The 15,041-nt window shown below is 50.4% G+C and overlaps 1 protein-coding gene across 4 annotated transcripts in view; it reads left to right on the top strand.

Annotated features, from left to right (window-relative positions):
• TGFA (transforming growth factor alpha) overlaps positions 1-15,041 on the top strand; it is a 101,479-nt gene that overhangs the window by 79,588 nt on the left and 6,850 nt on the right. For 2 of the 4 annotated variants that reach the window (XM_077134495.1, XM_077134497.1), the window contains exons 3-4: positions 3,952-4,069; positions 14,318-14,467. In XM_077134495.1, coding sequence (XP_076990610.1) covers positions 3,952-4,069; positions 14,318-14,467 — 268 coding nt within the window. Of the gene's footprint in view, positions 1-3,948; positions 4,070-14,317; positions 14,468-15,041 lie in introns of all 4 variants that reach the window. The other 2 variants (XM_077134494.1, XM_077134496.1) reach the window with 1 other exon arrangement.

The raw sequence follows: 15,041 nt of genomic DNA, 5'->3' as shown, positions 1-15,041 counted from the left end.
TAGAAACAGTAAGATTGCATGTGTGTTTGTATGCAGTGTGTTTCCATAATTCTTTCTACGTGGTAGATTAAAGATGGGTTTTATTTTCTAGGTTTTTTTTAACTGTATATTGGTATTTTCAGACATCTCTTACAGTAAAGATATCACTTTGGCAACTAGGTAAAAAGGTTTTAAAAATAAACACTATTTTAATGATCATGATAATTGACTAGTATGGAGCTTCCCTCATCCCCTCAGTGCCCTCTGGGTTGAGTCAGGTGAAATTATAGGGGACCAGGAGCTTGCATTTTAAGCATCAGACTCCTCATTTCACCCTGGCCTTTGGATGCAAAGAGCAAAACCACCACAAGTTATTTGTGGTCACTGTCAGTAAGAAGGAGAGACACCTAAGAGATGTCAGTCCACTCCAGTACGACTACCAGGGTCGCCAGCAAAAACAATTCACGGGGTCTGGTGGAAAGACGTTTTACTCGCACAGAGAAGACGCAGCAAGGTCAGCTTCACTAGTGGGTTGGACCCACGGCCAGCGGGTCTCATTCCGTGGCCGGTGCAGAGAGATGTTCTAAGCACAGCACCCCTCTCGTGTTTGTGTCACAGTAGAGGAACCCTGCTCCCTCCCCACAGACAGATATACCACCGGGGTGTGAGACGGAAGCCATAGAACATGCCCACCAGACTCAGACTGTCTCCAGGGAATGTTCACGCATGCTCAGGACGTAGGGAAGGGATGGGTTTTGTCCCACCAGGCCGAGACACCTGATCCTCAGCATGAGATGTGTTTGTGGATTTCGGGGAGAAGCAGCAGGTCATGCTAGGACTGCCTCTGCCACCATCACCGGTACCATCGCATGGAGTTTCTTCATAGCCTGGACTCTGCTAGCTTCCCAACAAGCTGTATGAGATGAAGGACAGAGACGGTTTATATTGGCAAATGCTTCTGTGTGTGTCTTTGGATATTGTCCAATATTGTGTGGACAATATCTTTGGGATATTGTCAAGGGTATTGTCCACGATACAACAGCGCATGAAGTCCCCTTCAGAAGCACCTGTGGAAGAGAAGTTGCTCTCGGCCCACACAGTCGGGGAAAGCCGACCCATCCTGCACGTGCAGATCAGGAATGATTTTTGTGCGTCCTTGCTCAGACTGCTTGGAGGCAGAGAGCTACGTGTGCCGCTTAGCTGCAGCATGCACATGTGACTTTTTAGTGTGCGTTTTTGCAGATTAACCTGATGCCCGACTTCTTTGGTTTTGCTACCCTACCCTTATTTTCCTCTGTCCTGATTTCTCCTTCCCTCTCTTGCTGCTTGTCTATTTCCTCCTGTCTTTCTCCAGCTCCTCCCCTACCCCCACCTTTCCCATTTGCATCCCCTTTTATGATACATATTTTTATAAAGCCTCCTCAAGTCATTTGTGAGACAAGGCAAAGTAAACATGAAATGCAGCTTAAGTGAGACTATCATTGGGTCCATTCTTCACCATTTGGGTTTGGGGACTCATGTTCCCAGAAGTCAACTCCAGGATTTTTTTTTTTCCTTTGAATATGTTTCTGTTGATCTGGCATTTTACCATCAAGAACGTCCGCAGATTTAAGGCTCTCATTAATGCCATACAAGTGTGTGAAGTGCTAAAAGACGACCAGTTCCTAAGGGATCTCTTACAGGCCCCCCCCCCCCGTTGTTTTGGTTTTCCAATGAGTGAAGTGGCCACACATCTCTAGCATCTGTTTCCTGTGAGATGTAAGCCCGTGTGTCTCAATCATTAGTGTGCTTCACAATCACCTGGAGAAGGTCAGTGTCACGGTACAGCAATTCCATTTCAGTTAACCTGACGGAGAGCTTGTCAAGTAGAGATCCGCAGCCCCCGACCCCAGAGATTCCGGTTCATTAGGTCCAGAGTGGAGCCGCTGACCTGGGCTTTCTAACAAGCTCCCAGGGGAAGTGAGGCCGCTGGTCCACGGAACCCTCTGAGGAGCGTGACTCTGAGCCCTGGTAAGGGGTTGACTCCCTCGAGCCACTTGGAGGTGGCTGCTTGAATGGCCTTTTGTGGAGCAGATCAAGAGCCTTTTTGCAAATCTAAATCACATTAGTTCCACCAGTCCTCAGCCTCTCCGTCTCTGTGCATTTGCTCCCTGATGAGTTCAGGGAGCACAGAGGGGCCACTTGTGTGGACCTAGTAGACCCTTTCTAGTCCCAGTGTAACATCCCAGTGTCCGCTGTTTGTGACTGGCCCCGTTCACGGACCACCTACGGCCAAAGCAGTTGAACCACTGCTGCTCCCTGGGGAACCCACAGCCAGGAGCAAGGCTGGCCGGCAGCCCTGGCTCAGCATCTCTGCTGGCTTTGGGCTTCTCTGCTTGTCCTCATGTGTGAAAGTAACTTGGACTTGTGGTTAAGCGTCACTGAGCCCATGGGGAAGGGGGGAGATTATATATTGTGGCAGTCTTATCATAGATGGGGATTTATTATTGTCTTGGGATTCTCAGAGCTAACAGCTGAGAGCTGTGTGCCAGACACTTTGTTGAGTTCTGTCCCCTGCAAACTTCCCCTCAGTTCCTCCTGACGGCACCCAGGAGGCGGGTGGGGTTCCCATCTCACGGACCTGTGGGCAGGCTGGGGGAGGTCGAGCTCTCCATCCAGGCAGCAGGGCAGGATTCAAGCCTGCACTCTCTCACTCCAAAGCCCGTGCTCTTAACCACTGAACTCTTTCTCTTACCTTCTGTATTACAGATCATATTGAATTTTTGCCTCTGTTTTTTTCCAATGGGATTTCTAAAATTATGCCACTTCTAGAAGCGATTCATGAGTAGAAAGATGGCACGTGACTTTAATATTCAGTGGTGATACCCCACAATTAGAGCATGAGGTATACAGCTCTGCCCCTCTTAAAGAGAAAGGGCCCCCAAAACATTCATATTTCTCCAAAACGTAAGTGGAGAGACCCAATCCCAAATACTCAAAACACAAGCAAAAGAGGGCCCATTGAAAGAAACGACGGAACCTATATCAACTGTGCCATTTTGAAACTGCTGCCTACTGTGCCGCAAAAATTTTCTGGACAAAATGAAACTAGGGGAGCTGAATAAAGGAAATTGAAGGTGACGCCTTTCAGGCTAGTCTGCAGATCTGTTCACGTGCTTGTTCCTTTCGTGCTCCTGAATAGGCTGGATATTTTTATTCCTACCTGAAAGCCAAGGGTGAGAAACCCTAAGAGGTCTGGTGGCCACTCCAAGCTCCTGGGGGTTACAGGTGCCAGAGGTTGCAAGCAGACCCCATCTCCCCCGAGGCTGGCTCCCTCTCCCCGTCACGATTCTCTTAGTGCCGGCAGTGCTGCTCGTAGGTGGATTTCTCTGCTTCAAATCACCTTCGTTGCCCCCCCATTCCAGACCCCACCACCCAAGAGAAGCCCTGCCTCCATTTAAATGTTTCTCCTCCCCAGACTCCCTAATGGCTACATTTCTGTTTTGTTTTTTAAAGTAAAGTCCTCCCATACAGGTAATATTGGAAGTCCACTTATTGCACCCTAGATATATCGTGAACGTCTTTTGGATCATTAATTGTTAGTTCTTCCTCAGCATCATCAATTGAATATTTAGTAATACTCTTTGCACCTCTCTTCTGGTTTCTTGCTTTTAAAGTAAATTTTTATGAAAGCTATCTTAAAAAATGATCACTATCCAAAAAAGAAAAAGCACTACCGATCTGCGAAAGTGAAATTAGGTGGCTGTCAGATAGTAGGCTTTAAATAATAAAATGTCCCTGATGTCTTTTGATTACATTGAATGTTTGGGGGAGATGTTATTTTCTTTAAAAAATAAATTAATAAAACCTGTTGGAAGGCACAGCCAGAGCCTCTGATCGTGGCCTGGCCTGAGGGGGTGGCGGTGGGGGTCAGGGGTGTGTGCCTCAACTGTGCAGTGGATGTGAGCCCAGTGCATTTTCTCTCCCCAGCAGACCCGCCCATGGCCGCAGCTGTGGTGTCCCATTTTAATGATTGTCCAGATTCCCACAGTCAGTTCTGCTTCCATGGAACCTGCAGGTTTTTGGTGCAGGAAGACAAGCCAGCATGTGTGTAAGTGTCCCCTGGTCTTCTGGGGTTCTGGGGTTGAACCACTTGAAAGAGCATTTGCCTCCAAAAGGCATGCCAGAGGGCCCTGAGATCCCTGCAGGGGAGCGAGTCGGAGAATCAGAACAGTGGATTGAGAGACACCTGCTTCAAAACCAGTCAGTTAAATCCATGTTCTAGGGTCCCAACCCAGAGCCACTGAGGCAGAATCCCCGGGTTGGAGGCTGGGGATCTACTTTTTTTTTTTTTAATGCTGTATGGTGGGGTCACATTTCATCCTTTTCCCACATGAGTGTCCCATTGTTGCACCATTTGTTGAATGTTTGTTTGTTTGTTTTTGGGAGGAGTGCATGGGCTGGGAACTGAACCCAGGTCTCCCACTTGGCAGGAGAGAATTCTGCCACTGAACCACCCTTGCACCCCTAGGATCTACTTTTTTTTTTTTTGACAAGCATATCAAGTGGCTCTTAAGTTCCATAAAATGTGAAAATTCCAGAATCAGAGTTTAATTTACTACTTAGAATTTCTGGAGGGCAAGCTCCATGCTGGATACCTTTGAGTAGCCAGTAGTCTCTTAGGTGAGGTCCGTGCCCTCCAGCATCCTTGCAGTCTATCAAAATAAGGTGCAAGCAAAGTGTCAGCCATGCAAGTGGTAACAGAACAAGGAGCTGCTTATAAGAAAGATGCATGCGTGGTACAGTGAGTTTCCCAAACTGGCCAAGCATCACCCTGGGGGCTTCTAAGAGTACACCTAGCCCCCACCCTGTCCCACTGAATCACATCCAGGAACAGGACCCAGGAACCACATTTTTAAAGAGCCACCAGTGATTGCCACGGTCAGCCGTGTTAGAGAAGAGACTTCCCATATGAAAAACGACAAAAGCCCCCAGAGCAGGTGGGAACTAGACTGGCTTCCACAGGGTTTGGTGGTGGGAGAGGATGTTGAGAAGTTATTCCCAGAATAACCTCTGGAATAACCCCCTGGAATGTCTAGGAGACCTGCTGTTATGGGTCAGCGCAGCTGCAGCAGGGAGAGGGGGACGAGGCAGGATTGGAGACAAACTGGGGAACAGAGCCCACTGGAAGTGAGCCTTTCTTCTCTGGGCAGCGGTTGCCATGTAGGTTTTGGGAACGGATGTTTTGAGAATATTAATCTGTCCATGGTAGAATACCATGAGGTAGACTTGAATTCAACCTACTGAGTTTTGTTCTAGATAGTTCCTTGTTGGCAAGGGCCATCCTGTCCAGCATAGGATGTTTAGATGTCTCCTTGCCCTCTACCCATTAGATGCCAGGACACCTCTGCCCCTAGTCATGACAAACAAAAATGTTGAAAATCTGCACTTCCATATGGTCGACCTAATAGTACCAATAAATGTAAACGTTAATAAAGGCTACCATGTATTGCCCTTTTGCTTCATGCCAGCCACACACAGTTCTAAGCAGCATTGATGGGTTAATGCATTCAGTCCTCGTAACTGCCCATGAGGTGGGCACCAAGAGAGAGGTTGTGCCCCAAGTCCCCAGGCAGAGCTTAGGCCCCATGACGGGGAACTTGTCAGCTCAGTGCTTAAGGGCATCGGATGCAGGGCTGGGGGAGGCTGCTGCAGTAAGCCTGGGGGAGGCAGTCTTGAGGTGCAGTAGCATGCCCCTGGGCCAGCCCCTCAGGGTGCCTCAGAGCCTCCTGAGAAGAAGGGGGGAACCCCCCAGGCCACCTCCCTCCTGGGAGGCACCCCGTACAAGGTCCCAGGTCATGTCTGCAAAGCTAAGAAACACCATGAGAGTGGTCCCGTTCCCTCACCCTGTAAATAGCAAGCACCCTAGTGAAGATGATAATAGGCATTGTCATTATTGGTCCTTATCATTCTTAATAAAATACGCTGACGTGTATTTTGTACTGGGCCAGCTCCTGGGGGCTTGTTTCTAGTAGTGCCCCCACGTTGTGGAGGAGAAACGATTTGCATCCAGGCTGGCGAGAGGAAGTTTTGCCTCTTCCCCCGGACACCAGGAAGCCTTCCAGCGGCCCTGTTCAACAGGCACACACCTTCTCACCTCCAGCAGGACGCTGCACTGGGGCCCAGAGGGCAGGCACGGGGGCCTTCGTCTGCCCCGGGCGATGAATGGGGAGGGCGAGGCTTTGCTGAGCTCGATCTAAAGTGGGTCAGAGGCTCAGGTTTGCCTCCTCGGGGGCCTGCCCCGCCGGGCCAGGTGCTGGTGCAGACTGTCTGCGAGCGGGCAGCTTTGAGCCTGGTCGACCGGCCAAGCCAGAGCAACGGTCTCGTCCCTGGCCGAGACCCACCCAGCAGCTGAGCGCGACCGGTGGCTCTCCTCCTCATCGCAGTGCCCGAGCCCTGTCCCCCAGACATGGCTCACGCTGCCCGGTCTCCACCGCTCCCCACTGTGCCTCAACACCAAAGCCGAACGCTGGCCCCCATCACGTTTTTTCACCTTTTTTTTCTATTGCTGTTTCGCTCCCACCCACTTAGCCACCCGTGTGACCCCGGGGGGCTGGGAGGGTTCAGTCCTGGACGGGGTCTTCGCAGACCCCACTGGCTGTGACCGCGCAGGTCAGGGCTGGGCTGTGGGTGTCTGGGGGGCGCGTCCCCTCTGCACAGAGCTCTGAGGATGCTCAGACCTGAGAGCTGAGCCCTGGGCACCAGCCCGGCCCTCGACCTGCTTCCCTCGCGCCCCTGCTGTGAGTGCTGAGAGGCTAGGACCCCGCCTTACACCTTTCTGTGTTTGTGGTACCTAGAAGAATGTGCTCAGTAAGTAATCATTGCCCACCAGACCAGAAACTCTGAGGCCGCCTCCCCAGCTTCGGGGGCTGACACAGCACATTCTGGTCTATAAAACCCACATACCTGGAGGAGAGGCCCCGGCTGTCAAGACCCTAGTAAAGAAAAAGCCCACAGAGAGCCAAGAAAACAGGCTCAAAGGGCGACTCTTTCTAAAATAATGTCATTCTTCAAGCTTTGTGTCCCACAAGAAAAGTCTTCAGGTTTCCCGAGCATCTAAACTATCTCCCACTGCAAAATGTGGGGGGCAAAAGAAAAAAAAAGGTTAAAACAAATAACTAGTCAGAGATAGCTGAAGGTAGCAGAAATTATTGTTAAACATTTACTTTATGCTTCAGGTGAACCCTAGATTGTAGTTTATGTCTCCCTTTACTAGACCCCCAGTAATACCCGACTTCATCGGGAAACAGTTGGGAAAACAATGTCCAAATATAGTGAGGCTGTAGAAGGATAAGGCCAGGCTCTGCACCCCATTATTTTCCCTGTGGCGGATTCCCCAAACTGCCCGCCCGCTGCCGGCAGCAGCCTTCAAAGGAAAGCAGTTGAACTTAAAACCCATATTTTAAGGGTTCCAGTGGTGGCAGCCAGTTTAAAGTTTCTCACCTGTCCAAAATGTGACTAAACTCCCTGACTTAACTTTCCCACAGCAAAGTGTGAAAACAAATTGCTGCCAGACAAGGAAAACATTGCACATGGCCCCACCGTTTGAAAGCACAACTTTCAAAAGATCCAAACACCCAGAGGGAAACGCTTGCCGTCAGCTGGGCCTGAGCGACCCAAGCCTCCGCTCCTAAGGGACCCGGACAGTACACAGGTGTTCTGCTGGGGCCTGAGCCGCTTTCTGTAGCTCCAGCATCTTCTCAGCGGCAGCAGGTGTGGGATGCAGGGGTTATGAAGGCATGACACCATTCTCACCGAAATGTCTGGAGAAAGCCCGTGTCCTCATTCTCTCCCTAACCCCCCCCCCCCCCAAAGAAGCAGACACTAATGTCAGACACTGAGTAGGACAGCGGGACCGTTAGGGAGAGCTGGGACTTGGACAGACCTGAGTTAAAGCCCAGCTGCATTGCTTCCACGAATGACCTAGCTTCAGTAAGCCTCTGTTTCTCCCTGCATCACGTGAGGACCCTCATTCTTCATAAGGGCAGAGCGTGGGCTCGAGCAGCCATTGCCTCCATGATAGGGCACGGAGAACCACGCTCACCAAGACGGGAACCACTAGGCATGTGGTGTGATTTAAATTACTTTAATTAATTAGCTCATTCATTAAAATTCAGTGTCTTAGTCACATTGGCCTTATGTCGAGTACTCGAGAGCTCTAGGTGGAGACGGCTACTGTAGGAGCACAGACCCAAAAAATGGCTGTCATCACAGAAAGTTCTGTTAGCCCCGGAGAAGGTGCAAGCCCAGGCTCGGCTGCCAGCAGCGTCTTCATCACTGTCCTTCTTTTAGTTTCCCCGGGCTGCCATAGCACATCACCGCTAACGAGGTACCTTCCAACAACAGAAGTTGATCATCTCACAGTTCTGGAGGCCAGAAGTCCGAAGTCAGGTGCTAGTCAGGGCCGGGCTCCCTCTGAAACCCTGAGCGGGACGCTGCCCTTGCCTCTTCTGACTTGGGGTGATCTGCCAGCCGTCCCTGGCATTCCTTACCTCACGGCTACAGCACTTCACACTCTGCCTTTGCACCTTCTCTCCTGTGTGGGTGTGTCCCGATTTCCTCCTCTTACAAGGAGGCCAGCCATGTGGGCTTAGGGTCCACCCGAATGTGGTTTGGAGTCATTTTAACCAATTGCACCTGCAATGACCCTATTTCCGAATAAGGTCACGTTCTGAGTACTGGGATTAGGACTTCAGCATGTATTTGGGGAGGGGCATTGTTCAGCCCCTGACAGTGAATCACCTCCACTGTCACCACCAACACAGCCGAGGGGCTTTGGAAGGTCCTGCTGAAAGCAGTAGTGAAAGCAGGGTAGACCCCAAAACCTGTGGCTGTCCCATGACAAAGCCTTACCCCCTTTGCAGAAGAGGCCTCTGGAGCAGAGAGGTCATAGAACTTGGAGAATCCGGTTCTTGGGAAGCAAGAACACATGTCTGTGGGCTCAGTGCCTCCCACTCCAGCCCTGTGGAATTTCTCCATGTTAAAGGCAAGTTGGAGGAAAACATCTCTGAAACCATTTCAGCTCAGTCGGGGGAGGGGGGGGCAGTGTTAAAGATTTTTATCTTGGGACCTGTCCCCAAAGACCTGCTAAAACCCAGGCCACTGGAATCCTGCCTAAAGACACATCATTGCATACAAAGTCAACATTTTTTTTGTCTTCAAGAGCCTTAAAAATGCTCGGACTGAATTTGCTGCTCCTTGATTCTGTGTTCTTAGATGGTGATTCTACCTCAATGGCTGCACATTAGAATCATGTAGATGTTCAGACCAGATTGGCTGGGCTTCTCTCGGGGGTAGCCGTAGCACTACTGTTTTCCAAGGCTTCCAGTGATCCTAATGTGTGGCCAGGAAGGGAGGCAATGCCAACCCGAGGTAAAGGAGAGCACGGCAGCCGAGCTGTGTGAGTCATTTGCAGCCAGGTGAGGTGACTCTTCCCCCTCCTTGTGGGATTTGTGCCTGAAATAATAGACATCATTAATCTAATATTAGTAGAAGCTTGGGTTTTTTTTTTTTTTAAAGAAGTATGTCACGAAACTTTTTTTTCTCTTTCATGAAAAGCAACTGAGAAGCATCTCCATTATTACAAACTATTGTGGGCAGAAAGGACCCCTAACCCCTACGCCAAGGCCAGAAAGTCTGTAATTGTCATTCTCAACTTTGGCTGCCCAGTAGAATCATCTGGGGTGCTTAAAACTACTAATGCCCAGCCCCCACCCCCAGAGCTTCTCATTTAGTTGGCCTAGAGTGTGGCCTGGATATTAGGACTTCGTAAAACTCCCCAGGCAGTTCCACTGGGCAGCGGAAGTTGAGAACCATTGTTTTTTTGGTTTGCTTTTTTTTACATGAGCATGCTCCGGGAATCGAACCTGGGTCTCCAGCACAGCAGGCAAAAATTTGGTCACTGAGCCACCAGCGCACCACCTGAGAACCATTGGTTTTATTGGTGGAATCTCCATATGGCTCTCAACTCTGACTTCATCTGTTTACCTTTGACCCTTTCTTTAAAGCACCCATGCCTTTCAGAGATTTTGATCTGAAAGGTCTGGGGGAAACCCAGGCATTTGGACCCCAAGCTTTTGTGACTCCCAGCTGGAGTGGATGCCCAATGGGCTGCTGGAGGCAAGATGCTATTCACCGAGCTCCCCTTGGCTATGCCCTGGAGTCTCATCTGTTAGGAAGAAACCCCAGGTGCTTCCTGCACCTCCCCACGTTAGGGAAGTTTTCATTCAGAGGTCCATCAGGCTCCCTAACTCAGTGAGTGTGGCATTTGGTTATTCAGGGCTGTGACCCTAGGTGAAAGAAGAGGTGTTCTTGTTGCATGAAGACTTTCCCAGTTGGCTGGGCCCGCTCTGCCAGGAATGGTTTTGAGGCAGGGCTGGTAGTGCAGGGCACAGCACACACAAATGGTGAGTGTTCTCCTGGGTGGAAAAGCATGGAAAGTCAGCAGAGCGACCTAGCCCAGTGGGCTACCTTCCTTCATGAGTTAAGGTAGCACTGCCTTGCCACATCAACAACAGGGAGACCATTTCATGGGGCAGTGGGCAACCTGCCTTTCTTTCGTCCGATGAGGCTTGTGAGTTTGTCAGCGTATCACTGTGTGAGAATATCTTCCAAACCATTTGCATTGAACCAGACAGGAAGCCTTAATGATTAAGATCTTTGGTTTCTAAACCTCTAGATCCTTCTGTTTCCTTACCCTGTTAAACATGGTAAATAGTAGCATAACTTTACAAGGCAGTTGTGATTATTGGGATTAAATGAGTTAATTCAAGTAAGAGTTTAGTAGAGTGCCTGCTTTTATGTGTTATGTGTTGTTAGGTGGTTGTAGAGAAAACAAAGAAGCCACTGGCCTCTTCCCAGTGAAGTGTGGTAGCTTAGTTACCACCATCCCTTTTAATCAGGCTGTTGCTGGTGCCAGCATTGCTTTATTAAATCCATGTGACTTTTGGAACCAAGTTATTGGTGAGGTGTTGGAATCCTCCTCTCCCCGGGCCTGCTGGTTAGAGAAGGAACATTTCAACCCACGTGAAATTGTTATGGGGTGTTTGCTCTACTATAGCCTGGACCTTTAACAAAATCCACACAAATTCTCATCATACTACTCTTCTCTAGGAGGGAGCAGCATTAACCCCCTTCTGCAGAGAAGTCCCATTGGCTTGGCTTCAACTTCTTTCTAGAAATCTAAAAGTCCACCCCCAAATCCAGGGTATTCAGTGGTTCACAGAGTTTTTCTAGAGCTAGGTCCAGCCTTGCAGGTACAGTTTTTCTAGAGCTGGCTTAAGGCAAGGCAGGTGATAGGAGGGCAACTAGCGGGACGGGCCCTGTCCTGAGGACGTTCAAAGAAGGAGAGGTTAGGGCCAACCATTGGATGAGCTATGAAGAACGGATGGGTGAGTGACTGGGTGAATGAATGAATGAGTCTGTGAACTATACTTTTTTGGAGTATGTGGTCTTGGAGATTGGTCTGAGGAGAGTGAAGAATAATATTCTGAACAGAGAAGACAGCAGAGGTTGAGATGGGCAAGTGGAGGGTGATCATTCATTCATTCAGCAGGTGTCATCATTCATTCATTCAGCAAGGGTGACCTGAGAGCCTGTGCTAGCATTTGACCAGTGCAGCATCAATATTTAACACAAGGCTAGTGGGAGACAACTTGATTAGCTAGAACCCAGACTGTGGGAGATTTGGTAGAGGGGATGAATTAGCACCCCACATAGAGGGGGGATTGTGTCAAATATTAACCAGAGCAAGCCCACAGGGATAGCCACCACTCAGATAGCCCCCTGGGTGCAGGTGAGAACCCGACGGGCTGGAGGAGGGACCCTTGTAGAGTCTCCTTTAAGCACCACAGTGTAGATTTAGGCAGCACCCAAGCCTCTTGCTTGTCACCGCCCAGCCTCTGTCCAATATGCCATCAGCTTCCCCCTCAGTGGAAAGGCGCCAGTGGCGTCTTTGTTTTCTCTACAACCCACATGGTGAGTTGTTCCTTGAATTTTTTTCTTTGCCTTCACATAATTTTGTAATTAAAACCAAACCAAATAAAAAACACAGTCTGCCCCTGCCCCACAGCCCTTGCACGTGTTCCCTCCCAACCCATGTCTGTGAGAGTCGGATCCCTTTCCAAGTCTTCTTCCTAAAGATTCCCCCTCCTACTTTTTCTCCTCCACCCTCTGGTCCACCCTCTTTTCCTTAGGTCTGCCGAGAACCCAACCTGGCATTTCCCAGCCTATAGAGGTTTGGCCCTCATCAGCTCCCATACTTTGCAAAGACGTCCAACCCTTTGCAGGCTTGCTGAGCCTAAAACTCTCAAAGCTCTTACTCTTTCAGGACTGGGGCTTTGATAAAGAGCTTCGTCTATTACATTGTTATCTGGATCCCTACTTAGAGTGCCAGGGAAGCAGCCTGGTAGGTGAGAGAAAGAAAGCCCAGATCCTGAGGCCAGCAGCCGGGGCTCAGACCCATCTCCAGCCCGGAGCAGAGAGAGGGTACAGGCAAACTGCTTGACTTTCCTGGGAAAGGGTTAAATGAGGAAACATGTTGGACAGAAAATAACCCTTAACAGCAAAGCCAGTGCCTGAATTCAAATGGAAAACAATGCCTTTACCATTGGTCTTTGGGACAGGGGAAGTGATTGAAAGACTTTTCCATGCAGCAGCATTGAAGACAGCGAAGGCTTGTACGTCCTGCTGGCCCAGGCCGGAGCCTTGAGCTGCAGTTTTTTCCCCCAACATCTCTTTTGAGCCACAAAGCTTGAATCCATATAGTCCCTGTAATTTTAACATTAAAAGGTCAACTTCTTTTTTAACATTATAAAATCTATCCTCCGGGGAAATGTGCTGTGTTTGCTGTGGCCCGAGGGACGTCCCCTCCTGGCACTGGGGTCTGGCAGCTGGAGGGCACAGGTTTAAGGGAATAGCAAATGCAGGGCACCCGGGCAGGCTCTGGCACCACAACAGGCACACAATGAAGGCCAAGCCCCTCATTTGCTCTCCTTCTTCAAAGACCTTTTAATCTAAAAATGAAGGTGGCAGCCTCCTACTTACACCACAGGTGGACATGCAATGCAGATTGACGCTTTAAAAGAAAAAAAAAAAAGTAAAGTTTAGCTATCATTGTCAGATCCAGGGAAAAAGAAAAACTTTTAATCCTGCATGTGGTATTTATTGCATATGAAGCCTCCAGCCTCAATTGGAGGCTGCCCCTCTGTGGTCCCTGCGGGAAGGAGGCCACCCCACCCGAGAAGGGACTGGTGACCAGACATTTCCATTGACAGTAAGAAGGGGTGACCCCGTACAAAGGGACCTCTGTCTAAGCTAAGTATCTTGTACTGGGAAGAATGATATGCCTGGGGAGCTGTGGAGGAAGAAGGAGATGCCTCCATCACTTCCTTATGTCTAGGACACATCCAGAAGGACCATCATGCTGGAATCACTGGACCACCCCAGAATTGAGGGCCAGCAGGAGGCAGCTCCCTGTAACCTCTCAGCTGTTATTGATGTGATTAATACCAGAAAACTGGCTACACCAGTAATAACATGACCTTGTGTTGGTGCAACCTTTAGAGCCTACAGACAGAATCTCTTTGGTGCCCTGACCGCTCCTGGGATGGAGATGGATGGAGGAAGCTGGGTTCCGCGAAGGGTTGTAGCCTCTCAGGTCCTACAAAGAGCACAGCTTGGATGGGCCGTGGTGGTGCAGTGGCAGAATTCTCGCCTGCCAAGTTGGAGACCCGGGTTCGATTCCCGGTGCTGCCCATGCAAGAAAAAATAATAACACAGCTTGTGCTCCTGCTTTCAGGGCATAAAGTAAATGCTAGAGGGACGAATTATACTTTATGAAGAAGATTAAAAAACCAACCACAGCTGATGCCTCCAGCTAGGTTAGCACGTGTACTTCCTCTCATCATCAGAAATTCTGCACACACACACACACACACACACACTTGGTTTAAAAATAACCTGGATTTTTATGAACTGCAAAACTGAATTGCGTTCCATAAACACTTGGGCTGCCTTCTTTATTCCCCCAAGATCCGGCATAGCAACAACAATAATGAAATACTTCAGCTGCACCTTTCATCCCGGGATATCCAGCTGATTCCTTGCCCCTAACTCCCCAAGCCCGAGGTGCCTGTGGCGGGCAAGTTCCCTGACACCTGTGCCTCAAACAGCCGAGGCCGGAGGGGCTCCTTTGGGCTCTTCCTGTGGGCTCTGGGCCCCTCCAGCTGGGCCCCACTCGGGGAGTGGAGCCGCGAGACCTGTCGCCATGGACGTGTGCTGACATCCTCTTCTTCCCCAGCTGCCACTCCGGGTACGTCGGGGCGCGCTGTGAACATGCGGACCTCCTGGCCGTGGTGGCCGCCAGCCAGAAGAAGCAGGCTATCACCGCCTTGGTGGTGGTGTCCGTAGTAGCCATGGCTGTCCTCATCATCGCGTGCGTGCTGATACAGTGAGTAGCTGGCGCCTAAGCCAGGTCCACCGCCCACCCACCCCTGCCAGGGACGTCTGACGGGCGTCCGCAGGACAAGCCAAGAGGGCACTGGTGAGCGGCCACGTGGCATCGCAGCCAATGCATCAGGGCCGTCCACCCCGGGAGGCCCCCGCAGGGGGTCTATACAGGGCTGGGAGCCCCACTGTTGTGTGTGGGACCTTTAGAATAGGTGCCGAGGACCTGCAGAGGCTCCAGGGAGGATTAGAAATGGCTCCCAGCCTCCTCTGGGCAGTGGCAGAAACTTCCTCTCTGCAGAAGGCATTTGGCAAATCCTAAGGCCACATAGAGGGCTAGGGGTTGCTGTTCGGACAGACTGCTGGGCAATCTGCCCATACAGCCCTTCTCCTTCCCCTCCTCCATCCCTCCTCATCCTCCAAACCTCGGTTTCTAGGTCTCATCTTCCAGGAAGCCCTCCCGAGCCCCCGGCTGACAGGGGACCTTTCAGATGTTTGCCCACGTCTCCCTGCTGGACTGTTGTCCAGAGCGAGACCCTAAGGTCTCTGGCACTATGCCTGACCTGTTCCCTGGGGAT

Source organism: Tamandua tetradactyla, chromosome 17 (genome assembly GCF_023851605.1).
Source record: "Tamandua tetradactyla isolate mTamTet1 chromosome 17, mTamTet1.pri, whole genome shotgun sequence".
NCBI classification, from domain to species: domain Eukaryota; kingdom Metazoa; phylum Chordata; class Mammalia; order Pilosa; family Myrmecophagidae; genus Tamandua; species Tamandua tetradactyla.
Note: the sequence above shows the minus strand (reverse complement) of the source record. Positions and strands in the feature narration are given on the sequence as shown.